The sequence below is a fragment of the Bos javanicus genome, chromosome 6 (genome assembly GCF_032452875.1).
Source record: "Bos javanicus breed banteng chromosome 6, ARS-OSU_banteng_1.0, whole genome shotgun sequence".
NCBI lineage: Eukaryota > Metazoa > Chordata > Mammalia > Artiodactyla > Bovidae > Bos > Bos javanicus.
Genome location: NC_083873.1, coordinates 93881461 through 93905788, shown reverse-complemented (window position 1 = coordinate 93905788; position 24328 = coordinate 93881461). Strand labels below are relative to the sequence as shown.

The window sequence follows — 24328 nt, the reverse complement described above, 5'->3', positions numbered from 1 at the left end:
CTCTTTCAAAAAAAGCCACAAAAAATGTTTAACTTACATAATTATCAACTCTGCTTTTTATAAATTCAATACAAAAACTCATACTTTTTAATAGGTCTAAGTTCATTTTTCAAAAGGACTGCAATAAAATCTCTTTACCAAGTTCCCTTAGCACATTTTCAAATGACCTGACACTTAAAATTTCTGTGTATGAATGATTCGTCAAGGAGACATCTGCGGCATGTAGAGAAAGTCCTGTCTACCTTACTAAGCTAAGTCACTTCAGTTGTGTCTGACTCGGTGCAACCCCATGGACGGCAGCCCACCAGGCTCCGCCGTCCCTAGGATTCTCCAGGCAAGAACACTGGAGTGGGTTGCCATTTCCTTCTCCAATGCATGAAAGTGGAAAGTGAAAGTGAAGTCGCTCAGTCATATCCGACTCTTGGCGACCCCGTGGACTGCAGCCTGCCAGGCTCCTCCATCCATGGGATTTTCCAGGCAAGAGTACTGGAGTGGGTTGCCACTGCCTTCTCCCCTATCTACCTTAACAGACCTATAGATCTGTCTACTGCACAGATTTGTCATTTTCTCCTCTATCTGTAGACACCACAAGAGGGAGCCCTGTCAACAACTATCTTCTCAGAAAGAAAGGAAGTGAAATTGAATAGAAAGACTTTGGAAAATCATAGAAATACATTGCATACGGGCAGTTTTCTGAAAATAGTATTTATGTTTTAGACGGAATGCAGATGATACAATGAAAACTGAACTAAACTTAAGGCAATAAAAGATCATATGTGCATATAACCAATTATCTCATTTAATCTAAACAAGTATTTATTGAGTTCAAATTATGGATGTGGCAGGCACTAAAGCCCATGCTATACTCTCTAAACTCAAGCAATCTGGTGGAAATATTATAAACAGTCTTTCTATTTGTCTAACCATTCTTTATTCAGGGGTAGTATAGGCAAAGCCTCATCCTGCCTTGTTCTGATTTTATTATAAATCACTCCACAGAGGATTCACAACACACACAAGCACAACAAACCTCTAAAAACCACATCGAAAAGCTGTGCAGACTTCCCTGGTGGCTCAATTGTTTAGTCTAGCGTTGCCTAATTTATTTCCCTAATGCAAAGAATTGATGCTTTTGAACTGTGGTGTTGGAGAAGACTCTTGAGAGTCCCTTGGACTGCAAGGAGATCCAAGCAGTCCATTCTAAAGGAGATCCGTCCTGGGTGTTCTTTGGAAGGACTGATGCTAAAGCTGAAACTCCAGTACTTTGGCCACCTCATGAGAAGAGCTGACTCACCAGAAAAGATTCTGATGCTGGGAGGGGTTGGGGGCAGGAGGAGAAGGGGACGCCAGAGGATGAGATGGCTGGATGGCATCACCGACTCGATGGACATGAGTTTGAGTGAACTCCGGGAGCTGGTGATTGACAGGAAGGCCTGGCGTGCTGCCATTCATGGGGTCGCAAAGAGTCAGATACGACTCAGAGACTGAACTGAACTGAATGCACCAGTATCTATTATACAATCACTGTTACTGATACCCTGCAAACATGACAGTACCCAGTCTTCAAAGAATTTACAGTCTCCCTAGGAAGATATGGCACATGTTCATGAAAATAAAACACAGAAAAAATAATTAGCACTAACACTAGTAATGTCAAGAGTTCGACAGAGGAGTTATTCTACCTTTAACCTAACTTGGCTAGAGAAGGCTCAGGTGAGAACTGGAGGTATAAAAATAAATACGACTTAATCAGATAGTAAAAGACATTAAACAGCCTGTGAAAAAAATGGGAAGAAAATGCCTAGATGAATTAGGCAAAGTGAAAATACAAATTTAACTGAAATGAAAAACTGAGTAATTACTGGTATCAACACTGCTATACAACCTCATTTGCACTATTGTAGTTGACACAGAGCTGATTTTTCTTTTGTTTTGCTTTCTTTTCTTTCCTGCTCACTAACCTGAACAATCTTCCTAAAATATAAACTCTCTCTTCTCTTAAAATCCTTCAGTGTTTCCATCTGCCAGGACAGTGATTCTCAACCCTGCCATCCTGAAGATACAAATCATATAAGTTTCACATGTGTAACAGTCCCAAGAGCAGATGCAAATTTGGGAGGATGGAAAGGAACTTTTAAGAAGTAAAACAAAAAGTTCACAGATTGAAGGTAGGGCAGGCAGATAAAAGTTTTAAAACTTCATAAAAGTTTTAAAACATGTAAATAATACTGGCTATTTAAAGACTCCCCTTCTTCCCCTCATTGGAATACGCCTTTTACATGGAAAAAAAAGATTAATTTTTTACCATTTATAATTTTTCAAGTTCTTTACTGATACTATCAATAAAAAGTAAATTTATATTATTGACCAGTAAGGATCAATGAACCCTATTATTTAATATACATAATATATAGTTTAACATACTATGAATAGCACTGTGAATTTTTGTTAACTATTTCATTTGTTTGTAACTATATAGCTATAGCTTGTGTCATGGTGAAAAGACATTCAAAGCATTATTTTTCAACTGACTCATGCTTTTTAAAAAATTTATACTTAATTAAAGATTTAATCATTGACAAAATAATTATTTTAAAAGACAACAATAAAACTAGCTGACAAGTCTGACAATAATTCATAATGACCATTCAACTATAATAGCAGCTGTTAACTCCAGCTATATCATGAGTAAGACAGTCAGTCGTGCTGGATCCCTCCCTGCAAGTTAGATGTAACTTTACTCCTTTGTCTCTTACTCAAGAGTATTTTAAATTCAAATGAATGAGATAACAGTTTTAGAGTGATGCTATATCTTTTTAAAAAATTAAGTCATTCCCAATGGATATTTCAACAATTTACAAATAGCAGATTATTTCTAACACATCTCACAACCAAGTTCCAAATAGCAAACTGATTATAAGCTTGAAAATTCACCTGCCTAAGGGCCAAAATCCAAACTTCTCAGAATAAAGTTGCTCATGACTGACATTCACCTACCTCCTCAGCTTCATTTCCCAACCTCCTGTAGATGTGCCCTTATTATGCTCCAGTCTTGCAGCTTCACAAAGGCTATTCTCACCTGAAAGGTCTGCCTGTCATAGCTTCCTACCCATTACTCCAAGTGACTAGACTATTCATCCTTCAAGAAAGAGTTTAGCAACCCCCACCCCCAGGGAAAGGATTCCCCTGTGCTCCTGTCCTCTGTGCCCAGTCTTTCCCTTCCTCCACTCTCACAGCTGCCTGATCACCTGCAAGTTGTAACTGTTCGCTGGTGTATCTTCACTTGATTATGAACTCCTTAGAAATACACTGCTGCTTTTTCTTTGTGTTCTCCATATCTAGATCCTGCATATAACAAGTGTGTGACAAATGGTTTTATGTATTTCATGTCAAAATACTTTACATAAGTGAAATACAATACAAAAATCAGCTATGATCGAGAAATCTCCCCAAATATAAAACTATACCTATGTGATAATCTAAAATACAGTCCTGTCTATTCACTTTTAAACTCAAAAAAAAAGCATGAGGAGAAAAAGTTATCATTAATTCAATCATTACTCAAATTTAGGCCTTAACCTACATAATCTGATCAAACACTAATGCAGTGAATAACTATAAAATTATTCAAAACACTGTAATATTCCATGAGTCTCAAAGAGTCAGACACGACTGAGAGACTGAACAACAAATATTCCTCTATTGGTCTTAAAAATGTTGCCACTGTAACTATTCATTGTAAATTACATACAGCTCTTCTTTTCGTAAATCAATAAAAGGTCATTGCAAATAAAATAAAACATAATATTTCATAAATTAGTTGTCATGTGATGAAATAATGACAAGTGCCACCCATAAGATGACCCAACATAACATCACCAATTACACAATCACCTCATGAAGGTGGAGAGGGAGAAGTTCAAGTGAAACTACTGTCAAACCCTGTTATCTCATACAAAAAAGCTTATTTCGAACTTGCTGTCTCAACATCATACCACATGCAGTAAGGAATACAGTATTTTTTGTGGGTGAAGACGCTATTTAATCAATGACATCTGCTAGGATTAAAAATGAGTACTGTTCCCCCTCCCCTTTTTTTTTTAATAAATGCCTTTTCAAATTTCAGCATAGCTTTGCCTACCTGGCTTTTATTTGGCTTTTCCTAGAAGCTGCTTCACTAGCAGTCATCGGCTCAGGAAGAGTTGAAGGAATAGGAGAATTCTTGGGAAAAAAAAATAAAACTTTTCATTTGTTTTCATTTCAATTGCAGAAAGTTTTATTGAAACACTACACATATATTAAACTTTAAGAGCACTGTCTGTGAAAAACTATTTCTTCACCTCTTCACTTTGTACAAATTGACACATATTTTGCCCAATCTAATCTGCAAATATCACTATGTGTTACACACAAATGTCACTTCCTTATTTGTGTTCCAGAGAAACCCTTGGAAAATAAACAGAACGATATTATAATATATATATAGTATACCCACTTTACCAATGGGTATAATATATATACCCCATAATCTGGGTATAAAGGATCACACAATGACTATTTCACACACTGGAAAAAGCAGCAAACACCAAGGACATGAATAAAGTGTTGTTTTACAGACTGGTGGTAATTTTCATGACATTGCTTGTCAAGTCCAGGAAACAAGAGCAGAGGCTTCACTCATTTGCTTCTGCTCTCTAGTGTTCAGTTTACAATAATTACTCAAAAAATGTCACACTAAGTATTCAATAAATGTTTGCAGAGTGAAAAGCTAAAAATCCAGGCAAATGTTAAATAAAATTCATTACTAGAATGTGAGCAATGACTTTCAGCTTCAACCAAGAATATATTACACTGACATAACAAGAATTTCAAAAATCGAAAAGGAAAGGCACCAAATTCCTTCTTTTTTCTTAGTGGAGTGGATTAAGTTATTCACAAAGGACACCTATAAGAAAAAGTCAGGCCACTCAAGTTGAAAACACTTTAAAAATCAGTGTTTGATTCTAGACCTTTAATAAACTTACCAGACTTGCCACGTACTATTAATCCAATATAGTTAAGGACAGGGTGCAGACAACAGATACAATTCAAAGCCTTTTAATGGTATCAGCTATAATACATCTTCCCTGAACTACACACTGCGTTTTACAGTTATTATTTCTAATCCTCATAATTACCATCCTTGTTTTACAGAAAAAGTAACTTCCCAAAATATACAAAACCAGTCACTGATAAACACAACCAAGCCCAGTTCAGTTCAGTCCCTCAGTTGTGTCTGACTCTTGGTGATCCCATGGACTGCAGCATGCCAGGCCTCCCTGTCCATCACCAGCTCCTGGAACTTGCTCAAACTAATGTCCATCGAGTCAGTGACGCCATCCAATCATCTCATCCTCTGCCATCCCCTTCTCCTCCTGCCTTCAATCTTTCCCAGCATCAGGGTCTTTTCCAATGAGTCAGCTCTTCGCATCAGGTGGCCAAAGTATTGGCGTTTCAGCTTCAACATCAGCCCTCCCAATGAACACCCAGGACTGATCTCCTTTAGGAGGAACTGTCTGGATCTCCTTGCAGTCCAACGGACTCGCAAGAGTCTTCTCCAATACCACAGTTCAAAAGCATCAATTCTTCGGCACTTGGTTTTCTTTCTGGTCCAACTCTCACATCCATACATGACTACTGGAAAAACCATAGCTTTGACTAGACAGACCTTTGTTGACAAAGTAATGTCTCTGCTTTTTAATATGCTGTCTAGCTTGCTCACAGCTTTTCTTTCAAGGAGTAAGCATCTTTTAATTTCATGGCTGCAGTCACCATTTGCAGTGATTTTGCAGCCCATGAAAATAGTCTCTTACTGTTTCCATTGTTTCCCCATCTGTTTGCCATGAAGTGATGGGACTGGATACCATGATCTTAGTCTTCTGAATGGAGTTTTAAGCCAGCTTTTTTACTCTCCTCTTTCACTTTCATCAAGAGGCTCTTTAGTTCCTCTTTGCTTTCTGCCAAAGGGTGGTGTCATCTGAATATTTGAGGTTACTGATATTTCTCCTAGGAATCTTCATTCCAGCTCGTGCTTCATCCAGCCAGCATTTCACATGATGTACCCTGCACAGAAGTTAAATAAGCAGGGTGACAATATACAGCCTCAGTGTACTCCTTTTTCAATTTGGAACCAGTCTGTTGTTCCATGTCCAGTTCTAACTGTTGCTTCTTGACCTGCATACAGATTTCTCAGGAGGCAGGTCAGGTGGTCTGGTATTCCCACCTCTTTGAGAATTTTTCCAGTTTGTTGTGATCCACACAGTCAAAGGCTTTGGTGTAGTCAATAAAGCCGAAGTAAATGTTTTTCTGGAAGTCTGTTGCTTTTTCTATGATCCAAGAGATATTGGCAATTTGATCTCTAGTTCCTTTGCCTTTTCTAAATCCAGCTTGAACATCTGGAAGTTCACAGTTCATACACTGTTGAAGCCTGGCTTGGAGAATTCTGAGCATTACTTTGCTAGCATGTGAGATGACTGCAATTGTGTGGAAGTTTGAACATTCTTTGGCATTGCCTTTCTTTGGGACGGGAATGAAAACTGACCTTTTCCAGTCCTGTGGAAATGAACCCACTTCTCTCCATTTACAATGCCTATGCTCTGTACACCAAGGGCAACCAAACTTTCTCGGTTTACAGAATACTGAGTACCTCAGCCATTTTTCATGACACCCCCGGCCCCACTATGCTCCTCAAAAATCTAACAGTCCTGCTTTTTCAATAGTTAATAATAGTCTGTGCTATTTCAGAGATGTCACTGCGATCCCCTCAATGATGTAAAGTGTCCTGCAGTGCAATCAAGTCCACTGTAGCTCCCCAGCACATATACTTTGTATCTGCAGCTTTGCATCAAAAGTACTAATTACATATATACCATTAGGTCACCTGTCATGAAACAAGTGACTTTGAAAGTATATATACCCACACATGATGAAATGGATTTTAAATTCATATATACTTATGATACTTATAATACACAAACTACTTACATTGATGTTGGAGACTGGACAATCCTTTTTGGCAAATTTAAATGCAAAATATGACACCTGAAATATATCGGGTCTCCGCTCTGGATCTGGTTCAAGCATGAACCCTACAAGAATAAATCAAAATGTTAAGAAGTTTCACTGAACACAGAAGCAATTAGAGGTACATTAAAAAGACATATACTCCCATTCTAAGATTAGTGATGCTTCCAGTAAACTTTGGGAATGTTTATAGAAAATACAAAAATGGTTATTTTATACATTATCCTAAAGATCGGAGAAGGCAATGGCATCCCACTCCAGTACTCTTGCCTGGAAAATCCCATGGATGGAGGAGCCTGGTAGGCTGCAATCCATGGGGTCGCTAAGAGTCGGACATGACTGAGCGACTTCACTTTCATTTTTCACTTTCATGCATTGGAGAAGGGAATGGCAACCCACTCCAGTGTTCTTGCCTGGAGAATCCCAGGGATGGGGGAACCTGGTGGGCTGCTGTCTCTGGGATTGCACAGAGTTGGACACAACTGAAGTGACTTAGCAGCAGCGGCAAGCTAAAGATAAATGAGTCCCTAGGACAGGTCAGTACTGAAAGCATGAATTACAAATATGAATACTCTTCTGAGACTCTGACACAAAACAAAAAGCGAGTTTAGTCAACACTGGGGAATTATTCAAGAAAATTTCTGGGCTATAGTAGGGATCCTTATTTTCACTATTATCTAAAATAATTTTTACATATCTACTAATATTTTTAGATATCTATTAATTTTTAAGGGCTTCTGAATTATGAAAAGAAGACTAAACTGTATGCATTACAATCTATTTAACAAAGTAGTATAGGGAAGTAGCACAGGGTTGGCACTATAGTTTCCTTAAAACACATTTTCTTCCCACACTGATGACAGCAATATTCATCATAACCTCAGATATGCAGATGACACCACCTTTATGGCAGAAAGTGAAAAGGAACTCAAAAGCCTCTTGACGAAAGTGAAAGTGGAGAGTGAAAAAGTTGGCTTAAAGCTCAACATTCAGAAAACGAAGATCATGGCATCCGGTCCCACCACTTCATGGGAAATAGATGGGGAAACAGTGGAAACAGCGTCAGACTTTATTTTTCTGGGCTCCAAAATCACTGCAGATGGTGAGTGCAGCCATGAAATTAAAAGACGCTTACTCCTTGGAAGGGAAGTTATGACCAACCTAGATAACATATTCAAAAGCAGAGACATTACTTTGCCAACAAAGGTCCGTCTAGTCAAGGCTATGGTTTTTCCTGTGGTCATGTATGGATGTGAGAGTTGGACTGTGAAGAAGGCTGAGCGCCAAAGAATTGATGCTTTTGAACTGTGGTGTTCGAGAAGACTCTTGAGAGTCCCTTGGACTGCAAGGAGATCCAACCAGTCCATTCTGAAGGAGATCAGCCCTGGGATTTCTTTGGAAGGAATGATGCTAAAGCTGAAACTCCAGTACTTTGGCCACCTCATGTGAAGAGTTGACTCACTGGAAAAGACTCTGATGCTGGGAGGGATTGGGGGCAGGAGGAGAAGGGGACGCCAGAGGATGAGATGGCTGGATGGCATCATTGACTCGATGGACTTGAGTCTAAGTGAACTCCGGGAGTTGGTGAGGGACAGGGAGGCCTGGCGCGCTGCGATTCATGGGGTCGCAAAGAGTCGGACATGACTGAGCAACTGATCTGATCTGATCTGATCTGATCCACAACATGTTTAGAAATACAAGCATAGTTTGACGGTTCTATCATGAACCTTTTTCACACCAATCCTACAGCACTGCTTGAAAGGCCTGACATTTTTTCTAACCAAAATGGCCACTACATTTCTTGAACTACTTGCTAAATTACAATTTTACAAGAAAGCCGACATTTATACTCCATCCTATACATGAAAAAACCATATTTTGTTATGGTATTCTTCATGTTCTAACTCTGCTTCATTGATTAAATTCTTATCGTGTTCTAATCATTTGTAAACCTATTTGCAATGTAAAATTTACAGCATTAATTAGACAATATTCTGAAATTTGCTAACAAAATTGTGTTCAGAGATAAAAGTATATAAATAACTACCTTAATATTACAAATCAAAATTATATCCTCCTTTCAATCATAAGTAATATTACAAATCAAAATTAAATCCTTTCAATCATAAGTAACATTTGAACAAATAATGTGTAATACATCTCCGACAGCATGATAAGTTAACTTGGTTAAAAACACGGTTGTATGGCAAGTGACACTAAGCACAAACAATTTATTTGGGAGATTCTGAACTCAGTTTTATTATATTCTGCATGTCACTTGGTTTTATACACTTAAAAAGGCTAACATATACCACTTATAAAATTGATATTTTATTATTTTATCATCTGTTAGAATGAAATAACTCAAAACATTTAATTCTAATATTTATTAGTTGATATTCAACCTCATTCCAGAAAAGATCTGAAAAATCTACAAGGTTTATTTTATCAGGCCAAAATCATATTTTATCTTGATAGCAACAGACATTGTTTAAGAAGCAACAAGAGTACATGATATGGGAATACATTTATACAAACTTTTATAAATGCTTATCCATGTAATTTGTAAAAATGAAACAAATCACAAGAAACTTATAAAATTCATAAACATAACTTTCTATCCTAATAATTCAGTTTATTTGGGCTTTAAAATCTTATTTCAATACTAGCTAACTATAAATATTTTCCTATAGAGGACTTGAAATGGCATACAAAACTGTAATTCTTTTTTAATATATGAGAAAATTAAGACTAATGAAAAAGTAATGGCTGAAAGGGGAAAAAAAAAAAAGAGGGATAATGTTGTCAGTAAAGACATTACGTATGTTTGGTCCTACAATGCGGGGCCAAAACTGGCAAAACTTAGCTCTCTAGCTGTCAACACAGATAGGGCAACGTGATCCATTATATGAATTACAATATTCTTAAAAACAAACCAGGTGCTAAGAAAAAGCACCACGTTTAATATTGAAAGCAAAGCGTAAATTCTCCTTTGATTCTTTCTAAAGATGGTTCACACTGAGTGAACAATGTCCCTAAGAAGCTACAATGAGTGACACACAGTCAGATCTTACACCCGCCTTCGTGCAGACCAGTGACACAACAACAAAATGCAGTTCAGGAGAAGAAATTATACAGGAGTAGAGAACAGTGAGGGTATGAAAATACACTTCCCTGGCACGGCATAATCTTGGGAAAGGTTTGTTGAGTAACTAGAGAGGAATGGCAATCCTTTAGGCAATCCTATATATATATTTCTTTTCTTTTACAGTAGATGAGAAGCACTGAAGAGAAATAAATAAATTTGAGCTTTTATGTTTTCTAACCAATATCTGTACAGGTAACTCTCTCTCTCAAGTTAAGCATAGCATATCTCCTAATGATCAAGTAACCAGGCTGTCGGTGGATTGACATCATCTTACAAGCAAACAAAAGGACCTCTAACTCCCCTAGCTCATGTTTTCATGTGGGAATACATTTTCTGGAGGCTGTTTAGTTTGTCTGTTGTTGTTGTTGCTGTTTACTCGCCAAGTTGTGTCCAACTCTTTTGCAATCCCATGGACTATAGCCTGCCAGGCTCTTCTGTCCATGGGATTGTCCAGGCAAAAATACTGGAGTAGGTTGCCACTTCCTTCTCCAGGGGATCTTCCTGACCCAGGGATTGAACCCAGGTCACCTGTTTGGCAGGCGGATTCTTTACTGTCTGAGCCACTAGGGAAGCTGTCCCTGGTAACAAAAAGGTTGGGGACTGCTGGATTAATGAATACACACGTCTAATTGATCTAAAAGTGAATCAAGTTACTAAGTTTTTTAGAAAAGACAAAGAAGCTAGAATACACCCCTGTTTACCCAACTTAAAAAGAGCACTCCCATTAACTTTGCTTCTATTGTAGATATAAAATCAACTTTTAAAAGTATACATGTATGTGTGTGTTAGTTGCTCAGTCATGTCTGACTCTCTGTGACACCACAGATTGTTGCCTGCCATGCTCCTCTGTCCATGGGATTTCCCAGGCAAGAATACTGGCATCGGCTGCCATTTTATCCTCCAAGGGATCTTCCTGACCCAGGGATAGAACTTGCATCTCCTGTGTCTTCTTGCATTGACAGAAAGATTCTTTATCACTAAGCCACTTGGGAAGCCCAACAGGTGTTGGTAGAATGCGGAAACAAGGAAACCCTTGTGCAATGCTGGTGGGAATGTAAATTGGTACAGCCACTATGGAAAACAGTATGGAGGTATGTCCAAAAGTTGAAAAAAGAACTACCATATAATTCATCAATCCTACTTCTGAGTATGTATCTGAAAGAAACAAAAACTCAAAAAAATATGTGCACCCCTAAGTTCGCTGCAGCATTGTTTACAATAGCCAAGGCAAGAAAGCAACTTGTGTCCATCAATGGATGAATGCAAATAGAAAATGTGAAGTGTCTGTGTGTGTGTATGTGTGTGTGTGTGTGTGTACCAATGGAATATTATTCAGTCATTAAAAAAGAGAGAAAGAAATCTTGCCATTTGCAACATGAATAAACATGAGGGTAGCATAATATGCTAAGTAAAATATGTCAGACAGCACTGTGCTGTGCTTAGTCACTCAGTCATGTCTACTCTTCGCAACCCCATGGACAGTAGCCCGCCAGGCTGCTCTGTCCATGGGATTCTCCAGGCAAGAATACTGGAGTGGGTTGCCATGCCCTCCTCCAGGGGAATCTTCCCAACCCAGGGACTGAACCCAGGTCTCCTGCATTGTAGGCGGATTCTCTACCAACTGAACCACCAGGGAAGTGGGTAGCCTATCCCTTATCCAGAGGATTTTCCTGACCCAGGAATCGAACCAGGGTCTCCTGCATTGCAGGCAGATTCTTTACCAACTGAGCTACCAGGAAAGCCCAGGTCAGACAGAGAAGTTCATTATGTGAGTAACATAATGATTTTATGTATATATGTATTATGAAATGGGTCACTACAGTAGATATAGTAAATATCTATCACCTCACAGAATTAAACATTGTTTTCCCTTGGGAGGAGAACTCTTTAAGATCTACTGTCTTAGCAACCTTGAAATATACAGTACACAGTACAGTATTTTTAACTATAGTCACATGCTGTATATTACATCCTCAGGACTTACTTTATAACTCTAAGTTTATACCTTTTGACCACCTTCATCTCTTTTGCCCATCTCCCACCTTTGGCAATCAGCAGACACTGCAAGATTCTCAATAAAATCCTCAGTCCAATTGTGATAAAAACATTATACTTAACAACAAAACCATGCCACTGATATGGTGATTTATAACAAGGGCTTCAAAGAAAGGTTAAATTTCAACTGGCTAGAACACTCAACAGCCAAAGGAAATTTCTCAATCTATTTTTTGAGCATTCCAATTAATCAGAGTTCTTTCATGCTTCTAATGCCCTAAATTTTGCAATGAAGGAAGAAAGCAACTGGTTAAGACAAAGCAGCTGATGGGTCTGATGTTTATTCATATATACTCAAAAGGTATACTTGTTCTTTAAAAAAACATTCTGCAAAATGGCAAGCTAAAAATAACAAGGCTAATGGGGAAAAGAGAGCTGGGACAAACCACTGAAAACCTATACAGCTCAATCACCAGAACACTGACAAAAACATCAATTGGTATCTGAAAAGGTAACTTGGACTGCCCAGGCAGGTAGCTTATTTGGCTGAAAGCTGTCAGAAGGACAGAAAAACGTATCAAAACAAGACTAGGAGGTTCTCCACCAATCAAGATAAAAGTGCAGTTCTGAGCCAGCAAGGATGCTCTTCAGGAGGCCATCCATTAGCAGAGAGTCACACAAAAGCTGAGAGGTAGACCTCTCTGTGAAGGAAACCCCAGGTGCAAGCGCTCATGTTTAATATTCTCCAATTAGAGCTGAAAGTTCATGCTGGCAGTGAAGCAGCCAAGCTTAGGGTTATTTCCTTTTCCCTGTAAGTTATAACACCACCTCCCCTACGCCATTACTCTGGTTCCCCTCACCTAGGAAAAACACTCTATGTGAAGCAGTGTAATTTTTGTGTTCAGTTGACGCAGTGTAATTTTTGTGTTCAGTTGACATAATCCTCTAATTTCCAACATGTATGAGCAAATCCACATTAAAGAAATGTGGATTTCTTTAAAGAAACAAAGAAGATTATGCTTTAAATAAGTTTGCCAAGTGAAGCAACATATATCCTTTTATGCTCCATTTTGATTGCTTTTCTTTTGGAGTGTTTGCTCTGTGTTTTTTTTTTTTTCTTTTTGAGTTAAATGAGCCTCATAAATTACAAAAGTTAGTCAATCACCAAATGTATAACAAATTATCTTTTGCAGAAATTATACAATGTGCATAGTCAAGAAATTAAGTTACAGTATCTGTCAAAAAGGAAGAAAAAACTCTTAAAAGAGACTGTAAGAAAAACTGAGGCATTCTTTTGGAATGAAAGGTCCACAAGATTATGCCTTCTGATTATTACACTTTAGGTTGCTTTCTTGTTTTATAATCAACAAGGAATAAACAGTAAAAAAAAAAAAAGTGGCAAATAAACTACAATTTTAAATTGGAAATAGTTTGATCTAAAGAAGAAACAGATCAGGTTATTTTGACTTCAAAAGTACAAAGACTGAATAATGAAACGTTATGCTGTTAAGTTTTTCCACAAATTCCAGTTTCCTTAATTACATAATCTCTATGTTCTATAAAAGCTTATCTAGAGCTTAAAAACATCCATATACTAATCAGTAATTCGGCTACTTTCATTCCTATAAAAGTCTTATAAGCATCTTTTCTTGAAGTTTTTTTTGATGTAGATAAATTTTAAAGTCTTTACTGAATCTGTTACAATATTGCTTCTGTTTTATGTTTTTATGTTTTGGTTTCATGGCCCTGAGGTATGTGGAATCCTAGCTCCCCAACCAGAGGTCAAACCAGCACCCTCTGCATTGGAGGCAGAGTCTCAACCACTGGACCACCAGGGAAGTCCCTGAACATCCTCTTCAATGTATTTCTTCACTATAGTAGTTTTACAAAATTATAATAACATGAAATTAAAAGACTAGTTTTAAGTAAAGGAACGGAAATATCAGGCCCTACATATAGTACCTTACAATTCTTTTCATAAATTGTCCAAGTACTTACTTATTAAGCAATGTATGTTATGGGAGTAACGAGAGTTGTCTGGGATGGTAAAGCTGCCGTCACAGATGGCAACCTGGCTCTCACCAAAAGGAAGAGTGAAGAAACAAAGTTTATACAGTAAACATCCCAGGGCCTGGAAAACAAAGCAGGAATATCATCAGAACTCAAGTATCAACTTAATCACAAGAGCAAACAAACAAAAAAAAGCCACAAATGAAAAACTAAATATCTTATTAAAAAAACAAAAGCTTAATGTTCCTATATTGGCTCAATCTTTTCACAAATTACAATTTAAATTAATGCGTATGGCTAGATGGCTGAATTCATGCTCTCATAGAACACTAGATCATGAATGACAGAAGTAAAATTAGAAGTGACTGCTTCCCTTTGGGAGAAAAATTACATTTTTATTTCTTTCACAAAGAAAATATATATTTAGTACACAGCTAACATGTAACAACCAACAAACCAAGCACAAAGCTCCTTGTAGTAGAATATTTTAAAAATTCACTATAAAACACATTTTAAAATTCCAGGTTTCAAACAGGAGTTAGCCAGCACAGTTAAATTTATCAGACACCCATCAACACTGATTATTCACTGAGCACATGTCATTATTTTACACTATAAAAATTAGTTCTCAACTTCTAAACATAATCCTACAATTTCCATTTGACATTATACTAGTCATATTTGTACCTGAGTAATCTATATAAAATTCAGAAAGAAAGGGCTCTGTCTGCTTTGCTTCTACGGATTCACAGTCATCACAGTGCCAATAAATCTACTTTCTGACAACGAATATAAAACACCCTAAGGACACAAATTGTGTCTGGAAAAGTAGCACAGGAAATTTTTAGCTAAATTGCCAACAGCTCAAATCTGAGATGTGGTAATAAAATGTGATTTTCTCTCAAGAGATCATTATGCTGTCACAAGAAGTGTCGCCTACAAAGCGTTATGAGTGTAAGGGACAATTCTAACTCTTAATTGATTATATAAAATTATCCAGTAGTTACTATACAGTTACATTAGCCATAACTGAAATCTAGCCTATCTAAACACTAGCACATCAGCTTTCCTTTGTTGGCTTTTTCTTCACACAGCAACCTGGCAAGCCAGTTAACAAATACACTAGTTATAACTGCTACAAAGTTGACAAAATACAGAATTACCTTTCTGAGTTCAACAGTATTAATTTATAAAACATTATTTTCAATATTACAATAGTCCTTTAATGAAAAAAGTTTAAAGACTCTAGAAATTTCAATATATTAGCTCAAAAACATTACTAGATTATTTACTATGTGACTAACAAAACTACAAAGATTCTGAATGGAAGTAATGAGTTCAATGTGGCTTTAAAAAATTTATGATGCATTTTTCTCTAAGGAAGATATTCTCAGCTTCTATACTGCAAATTGAGCATAAGGCTTCCTTAACAGCACTAAAAAAATGACTATTAATGGTGTAATATCTGCATTAAATTACACCTTTCTTCTGCCCAGATGACAGTGAGGCAAAGGAGATCTGCCTTTTAGCCAGTTTTATCTTGTCAATCAAACCTTCAGTAATGTGTCTTTTGTTAAGAGTATATGTTGTGGGAGTTCCCAGGTAACAATTTTAGATAGCAATGCCAGTGTACTTCAAAAACATTCATCTAAAACACTCCACTTCACAGAGTATGAACACAAGGAGGTGTCCTAATTTTTTTCACACCAAAGGCATTTCCCTCTTTTTCCATTTGATACAATGAGAACTGTTCAGGAAACAGGAGGGAATGAATGACCTCATTTTGAGGGCTGAGTATCACCATCTTCCATTTTCCCCATTAAATGGTAACATGAAGCATCTCTCACTGAATTTCCTATTGGTCAATAAAATCAGCATCCTAGTTCTCAGGATAAAAATAACCTACAGTAGAAATTTCAAAGTAAAAAATAAATTTCTCCAAAATACACATGCTAAATGAATACTTTAACCTCAATATCATAACTCTCTAAATACTATTCTGAAATAAGATCAAAATATAGCTCTTAACTGCTATGAACTGATTTTTTTTTTTCTGAATAGTCTCAAATTCACACCTAAAATGTTGTAGGCATTTCATCTGAGCTATGACAAGCATAAAAATGGTATCATGGAAATTAAAACTCTATCTCTGTCAAGCATATAAATATACATTCTGTTTTCTGATAATTTTTCTGGCTTCTTTTTTATCTTTGAGTATCTATTTGTCATCCCACAGCTATATCCAGTTACCCATTATAGAAATGCTACTCCATATAACTAACCTGTAAATGGAATAAATTTTAAACTTATTGCTGTTTAGTTGCTAAATTATGTCCGACTCTTTTGTGACCCCATGGATTGCAGCCCTCCAGGCTCCTCTGTCTATGGGACTTCCCAGGCAAGAATACTGGAGTGGGTTGCCATTTCCTTCTCCAGGGGAGCTTCCCTGACCCAGGGATCAAACTCATGTCTCCTGCATTAGCAGATGTACTCTTTACCACTGAGCCACCTATCACTGACAATTTAGCCATCCTGGCACAAATTCTAAGCCTGGGGAAAAACAAACAAAGACTCCCTCCTTTTTGTTAAGACACTGGGTAACAAACATGTTCTTAAAAGACTTTTTAAAAACCAACCCTTGATGATTTCAAAACAGTAGTTAAGGTATGAGTCTTGTTTCCTCCACTGTTGAAATACTCTTTTAGGTAATGTGGGTTTCAACACTAGTCACAAAATTAGGCCAGGAAAAGACTTCCACAATCACCTCCTCTCATTAATACCTTCATTTTATAAATTAAGATTCAACTGAATTTGTTTTCTATATTATACTACAAGCCATTTACTATAGCCATTTAATGAATCAAATGTCAATGCTGAGAAGAACCAACTGAATTTGAGTCATACAAGCTGGGGATCTGTAAGCAGGAGCAAATTAACTAAATCAAACCTATCTGTGGTTTCATTAAATTACATATATGGTTAAAAATTCAACTACCACAAGATTTAAGAACCACTGATGAAAAAGTATATATTAGTAGACAGAGGGAAAAATATTGTAGATACTCTTTTTTTATTACCTTGCAAGAATATTTCCCAATCTCTATAAAAATTCTGGCCAGGAGAGGAGCACCAAGAAGATACTCATTTCGTTTCACCCGTTACGCTTGACTGCTTTCTAAATATTATGCTTTAAAATGAAACCAAATGACTTCTCTTGTAAACTCTAGAAATACTTCTGAATGTTTTTCCTCAATTCCTAATATGGCCACTGGTGGCAGATATGGCTGAATGCTTGTTAAATTTAAATGAATTCACATTTAAAATAGTTTCCTGCCAGTTTATTAAATACAGACAAAACACATTTTACTTATGAAATAACCTCAAAAGAGGTATTGACATTCTAACATAAAGTTCAACTCTATAGAAACATGTGTTTGTTAGTTACTCAGTCGTGTCCAATTCTTTGAGACCCCCTGGACTGTAGACCCCCAGGCTTCTCCATCCATGGAATTCTCCAAGCAAGAATACTGGAGCGGGTTGCCATTTCCTTCTCCAGGGGATCTTCCTGACCCAGGGATTGAACCTGGGTCTTCTGCACTGCAGCCAGACACTTTACCGTCTGAGCCACCAGGGAAGCCATAGAAACATGTTATACCTCAATAATTCAATCTAGATATAGATGCTAAAGAACCTCAATATACAGAGGTTAGTCAACGGTATGTTTATATTTTTTAAAAAATTTTACTCATGTTAGTTTCCACTAAAAAGATCCTAAAATACTTGAGAAAATTATAAGCATAACCAGTTAAGAGTTATGGCCAGCTTTTCCAAAACTGCACTCAAATCAGAAAAATTTTAACAATCATATATAATTTAAATTCTAAAAAATACTGTGGTAAAAAGTTGCATTATGTGGAAACTGTTTACTTGCTTTTTTATACCTAAGTTTTCCATCTCCGGATCAAGAAGGTATGTGCTAATATTTTTCTTCTGCTATTAGTAAGCTTTACTGTCCACCACTCTCTTCTACTTATTAGGAAATAACCTTGTGGAGGACAGGGGGAAGATAATCAACTGAACTCAGATTTTGTTAATTTGGTTAGTGAAAATGTCAGCCTTTCTTGGCCTTACCCAGATATCAGCCTTGGTGGTGATAGGCTTCCCTCCATAAAGGTTGATCATTTCAGGGGCTCTGTATGACAGAGTTGTATACCTGGCAGTAAATAAGTAAAATGGAGTGGAGATATAAAAAAAAAGACATACTACATTGTTTCTACATAAAATACTACAAAAACTTTTAGGTTCAATAACATTATAGAGAAATAATACTATTTTAAAAGCTCATTAAAAGCCCATCAAGGATTAAACAATACAAAGCATTATACACGTTTTTATTCAACAAGTGCAATTGCATCTTTAATAATAAACACAATTTTTAATAGAAAAAATTAAATAAAGACAATGTACTGGAAACATGGTTTTCCTTGAATTTCTTAGATGAAATAATACAATTTAACTATAAAAATATCCTTATCAAAATATTTTAGTCAACTAATTTAAAAGTAAAACTTCTACCCTCTCAAAAAATTAATTTATATGTTTATTAAGCAGTTTGCTTTTATGAATCCTAACATAATTCCTTACACATGGTAGTAAATGTCCTCGAGGTTTGTTTTTATAATTATTCTTTTAAAAGTAATCTAATTGTCATAATTAATTATTAATTACATTAAGTACACTTCCAAAACTGTTAGCATAAGTAGTCTGGAATTAAAAGATACGGTGAATAAATATTTACAAGTATAAAAACTCCAAATCCACTATGAACAGGACAAAGTATTGCTCAATTTCATGGGAGAAATTATTAGAATATCAAGGAATTCCTGTATTATGGCATAATTTAAGATTCACTTTAAGTGCTTTTATGTTTTATTTTACATGAAATATCTTAAAACTCAATATTCTACCATCTTATTTTTTTCAAATCACCCTAACTGTGATACATTCTGAATGATACTACTACAGAGGAGTGATCTAAGAAACCAGAATATAAACTACATAAGGACAGGCCTTTTTTTTTGTTCACTGCTATACTGTAGCATCAACAACAGTGTCTAATATGTTGTACACCCTGTTAACTGAATAAACAATTAGACCATTAATTCCTGTGAGCCACTAAGTACAAGAACCCATGAGCTTATTACGTTCATCACTAGTGTACAATTCTGCTAAACTTAAGCTATACTTCAGATCTGAACAGCAAAAAATTAAACTTTCAGCAAGCCAAAGATGCTTGAGCAGAATTCTGTAACAGTCATTATATATCACAACCCAGTAACTTTTAAAATTATATGTATATACATATACCCACAAGAAGCCAATTCAATACTTCATTGTTCTGGTGTTCTTCAGGATGTTTATATGTTTACTAAGGAATTTGTTTTTATGAAATCTTAACATAACCATCAGAGGCTGTTCCTGAGTAGAAATACACAAGTCTAGAAAACCATAGTTTTATACAAATGGACCAGAGTAAGATCAGCTCTGCTGCTGCTGCTGCTGCTAAGTCGCTTCAGTCGTGTCTGACTCTATGCGACCCCACAGACGGAAGCCCACCAGGTTCCCCTGTCCCTGGGATTCTCCAGGCAAGAACACTGCTCTATTTGAGCCTATTTCAAAATACATGTCGTAGTTCAAACAAAAGCTCATAGGTAGCCTTAAACAAGCGAGAATCTGTGAGGAAGTGAAGAAAAGTAACTTAGAAAAAGGGAGCTACTTAGAAAATCTTATTCTTACAGATCTTTCTGCATTCTGCTTCATTTTATTAAGATGATCAAAGATTTACAAACAGCACTATTTTCTAAAACTAGAAAACAGAAAAGCCAGGGAAAAGTCCTTACAATACTCTAGCAACCATGGAAAATACAAGGTTAAGAAAACATAAGGCAGATATGATTTATATTTCTACCAAAGAGTTCTCCAAAACAGCATTAGAAAGTAACAAGTTTTCCACACAGTTTTCAATGCAATAATATCAACTTCTTAATAGTAAATACAAGGTCAAAGTTTAAATATTTTTCCTAACAAGCACAAATCCTCACTCAGTATCAATAAACACAAAGATGTTTAATTGAACTCAATAATAACTTCAAACTCCCTTTAATGAGTCCACTAATTACTACAGCTTATTTAACAAATTTGTTAAATTTGACTAATTTGTTTACAATGTAGATGAAAGTTTGCTTCCATGGTAAAATGTATTTCCTATTGAACTAGATGAGATGTAAACTAATCAATTATATCACACAGAAATATCTTAAAGAGATCTATTAATGGAATACCTAAAGTTTAAGCTAGCAAAGCTGGTCACAGACTCAAGTTACCTAAAATTCTCATGAGACAAAACAAAATTAACACTTACTTTTTAATTTCTTCTTCTACTGTATTAACTCCATCTTTTTGAGGATTAAGAAATTTATTTGTGGCACTGCCAAAGTCACAAAGTACATAGTTTCCACCATCATTCAACAAAATATTTTCTACCTTCAGAAAAGAAAATCAATAATTAGTAGTATTTTCTAAGTGAAAATTGTCTTTTTACAACAATGTTTTGACACAATAAACACCAAAGGACTTGTTTTATATACATACACACACACCCCTACACATACACATACACAAGTATATAGAGAGAGAAGGTACCTCAAACTGTGAGAAAGGACAAATGATTCAGAACAAAAATACATGTTACTTTATCTACTGCTTCTCTCACTAAGAACAGAGGAGTGCTTCTTCCAACCCAGGATAACTTTTTCAAGAGTCAAGTAACCCTTTTTGTTGTAACACGTTGAGTCACTAAGTTGTGTCCGACGATTTGTGACTCTATGGACTGTAGCCTGCCAGGCTCCACTGTTCATGGGATTTCCCAGTCAAGACTGCTGGAGTGGTTGCCATTTCCTTCTCCCGGGGATCTTTCCAACTCAGGAATCAAATCTGCGTTTCCTGCATTAGCAGCTGGATTCCTTACCACTGAGCCGTCTGGGAAGCCCTCAGTAACTGTAAGTCCTCTCTATAACTGCTTCGATAAGAGAGAACAGCTAGTGGGAATGAGCCTATACCCTACCTCCAATTTCCTTCTTTTCTGACACTTCAGTTTTTCTACAGAAAAAACATAAACCATTCCAATTCTACCTCTGATTAACTCCTAACTCCATTTTTATCTAAAACATTACACTGAAAAACACAGATCTAACTTTGTGTCTTAACTTAAGAGATCGCAGTCGTAATAACTTAAAGTTATGTGCACAGTTTCTAAAACAGGAGAGTGTGGGTTCACAGCCCAACTGTGCTACTTATTACCGCATGTACCCTGGACAATTTGCTTAACCACTCTGTGCTTCAGTCTCCTTACCTATAAACTGGGGGAAATAACATCTGCTACATGACATTGTTGTAAAAACTGTAAAAGCTGAATGTATTAAAACATGTAAAAAGCTTAGAATACAACTGATACAAGGTAAGCATTCAATAAATGACACTATTAACTTTTTTACAGTATTTTTATGATATAGCCTTGAATGAGTAACTAAATTTCTCTCCACACTACCAAAATACATTAGTTTCTTTATAATTTTTATTCTATATTTCATTTTAGTTTACTTTTAAACATACTTGTAAAAAATAAAGATTTATACAAGAAATCTACTTAAAAAAAGCTACTTAAGCAGGTATGAATAAATTTCCACATGTAAAAAGAACTAACTCTATTCAATATGGTCTATATAAAAGTATGCAATTCAATGACTTTGTTTTAAAGCCAAGGAAGACCTGGCTGAAAACATCAACTTTACATTAAAAAAAGTTAATGAGCTAAAATAGCACAAAAACATCTGACCAAATTATTAGGGAAAATATAAAAGAGCTACATATCCAGAAGAACTGAAATGAAAGATGCTACACTGATTATCCAAATTAAGTGACAGATGAGGAGTCAAACACTGTGATCTTACCTTAAGTTTGTATTCTTTAGCATAAGTTTCCCTAAAAGATGCTTTCATGGTTAACAACCTATATTATGAGTAACATCTTCTATTTTCTTGTATCTTAAGAGCATTTTATTATCACTTTTCAAAGCTGTATGTGCTAAATGCTCAATTGCTTCAGTCGTGTCTGACTTTTTGCAACCCTATGGACTATAGCCTGCCAGGCTCCTCTGTCCATGGGGATTCTCCAGGCAAGAATACTGGAGTGGGTTGCCATGCCTTTCTCCAGGGGATCTTCCCAACCCAGGGATCAAACCCACCTCTCTTATGTCTCCTGCACTGGCAGGCAGGTTCTTTACCACTAGTGCCACCTGGGAAGCCCAAGAATAAGTCAGAACTGGGATTCATTCATTCAGTAAATATTTACTGAGACTCTGTTATGTGCCAGGCACTGTACTAAATGCTTGGATACATCATAACAAAAGAGAGAAATCCCTGCTCACAGAGAGCTTACCTTCCAATGGATGAGGACAGAAAATAAAACAACAGTCTTAATACATAAGCAAATTACATAGTATCTGAGAAAGTGACAAATAATAATAAACAGTAGAACAAGTAGAAAATGGAAAGATTATGTTGTAATTATAAATACGGTGGTACTAGCACAGGACTCTGAGAAAGTGAATCTGAGTGAACTTGAAGTGGGGGAAAGGTTTACCTTGGGATATCTGGGCATAGAACATTTCAGGAAGAGGAATTTTTGTAATCCTAGTGTTTGCAAGTATCAAAGAAGACACCTATGTTTCTAAAGAATGTAGTGATAGCTCAAGCAATATAATTCCAGGAATATTCAACTCCCTTTGGGCACTTTTTCCAGTGTAACAGGTGGGTACCATATACGAAAGGTCAGATTCCATGAATATGAAAGACAAAAGTAACCTTAAAGTGACAATCACCACCAAATTATAAGAAATTATCTAAAACTGTAGTGAATTATAAATAAATCAGTAAAGAGACCCATTTACAGTGAGCTCCAATATCTCTGGAAAATTCCTTGATGCTTAAAATGAATTATAGGAAACAGGAGGAATGTTGGAAGGACAGTGTGGAGAGACATCCAACCTGCGTCAGTGACGTTCATATTCTTGTTCATATGAAACCTTTTAAAGAAGCCTGCTCAGTACAACAGAAGCAGAGTAGGCAGTACAAAATCCATCTCTACAACCATGCGAGAAACTGTCAGGCTCACGGAAAGCACAGTTTCAATTCTAGAGTCAGTCTCTACATGGCCTCAGGAAACGCAGCAGAGAATGGAGAGACCGATGTCAGTCCTGGTAACAAGAACTGCTTTAGATGAAGACAGTCCAAGGACATTTTAACTCCAAAGTTTAAAAGGCAGTAATCCATAAGGAGTCTGAAGTTCATACCTTGAGATCCCGGTGAATTATCGGAGTCTTACACTGATGCAACCTTGCAACAGCTTCACAGGTATCACAGAATATCTGTAACACTTCTGCTTCTGTAAAGCCAGTCTGCAGCTTCTTATTCATCTGATTCACTACCTGCCCAGCTAACCAAAAAAAGTAATTTTGATGACATTTTTAATAAACGAAGACTACCACAGACAAAGAAATTAAGAAATGACTTTATGGTCTCAGGTAATGGGAAACTGGCTTTTTAATAATTTTCCTGTAAGGATGCTTATTATACACCATATTCTGTTGATTCAATGACATACTTTTTTTTTTTCACTTTTTTCATCTTTGAAATGAGAACATCTGATGTTCTCATTTCAAATAACTGATGTTCTGCTAATACCATTGGCCATATTTTAACATTTTAACAATTCCAAAATCAAGATGTACCTTGTAACTGACGGCATCATAAATTTGAACAACAGTTATTCAACTATGCTAATTTTGGGGGTAAACATAGTGAACGAAAATAGTCTCTACTATCACAAAATTTGTAACTGAAGGCAGAGATAAATTACTAAATAATCACACACATAAGTATTTATCAAAGTTACATACAACAAGGATAGTATAAGAAAAACCCAAATTTAAATTGGTAAAAGATAGGAAGAAGAGACTGGCAGAGAAGGCCTATCTAAGGAAGTGATTATTTATGT

General features: G+C 36.3%; 1 protein-coding gene and 1 long non-coding RNA gene across 4 annotated transcripts in view; both read right to left on the bottom strand.

The window, feature by feature from the left end:
• The window catches only part of LOC133249758 (uncharacterized), a 475012-nt gene that overhangs the window by 289512 nt on the left and 161172 nt on the right, over positions 1-24328 (bottom strand). The window lies entirely within an intron of this gene.
• The window catches only part of BMP2K (BMP2 inducible kinase), a 117284-nt gene that overhangs the window by 34838 nt on the left and 58118 nt on the right, over positions 1-24328 (bottom strand). For all 3 annotated transcript variants that reach the window (XM_061420574.1, XM_061420576.1, XM_061420575.1), the window contains 6 exons: positions 23625-23767; positions 20637-20758; positions 18347-18428; positions 14204-14336; positions 7024-7127; positions 4142-4221 (listed from right to left, as the gene is read on the bottom strand). In XM_061420574.1, the coding sequence (XP_061276558.1) occupies positions 4142-4221; positions 7024-7127; positions 14204-14336; positions 18347-18428; positions 20637-20758; positions 23625-23767 (664 nt within the window). The remainder of the gene's footprint in view (positions 1-4141; positions 4222-7023; positions 7128-14203; positions 14337-18346; positions 18429-20636; positions 20759-23624; positions 23768-24328) is intronic.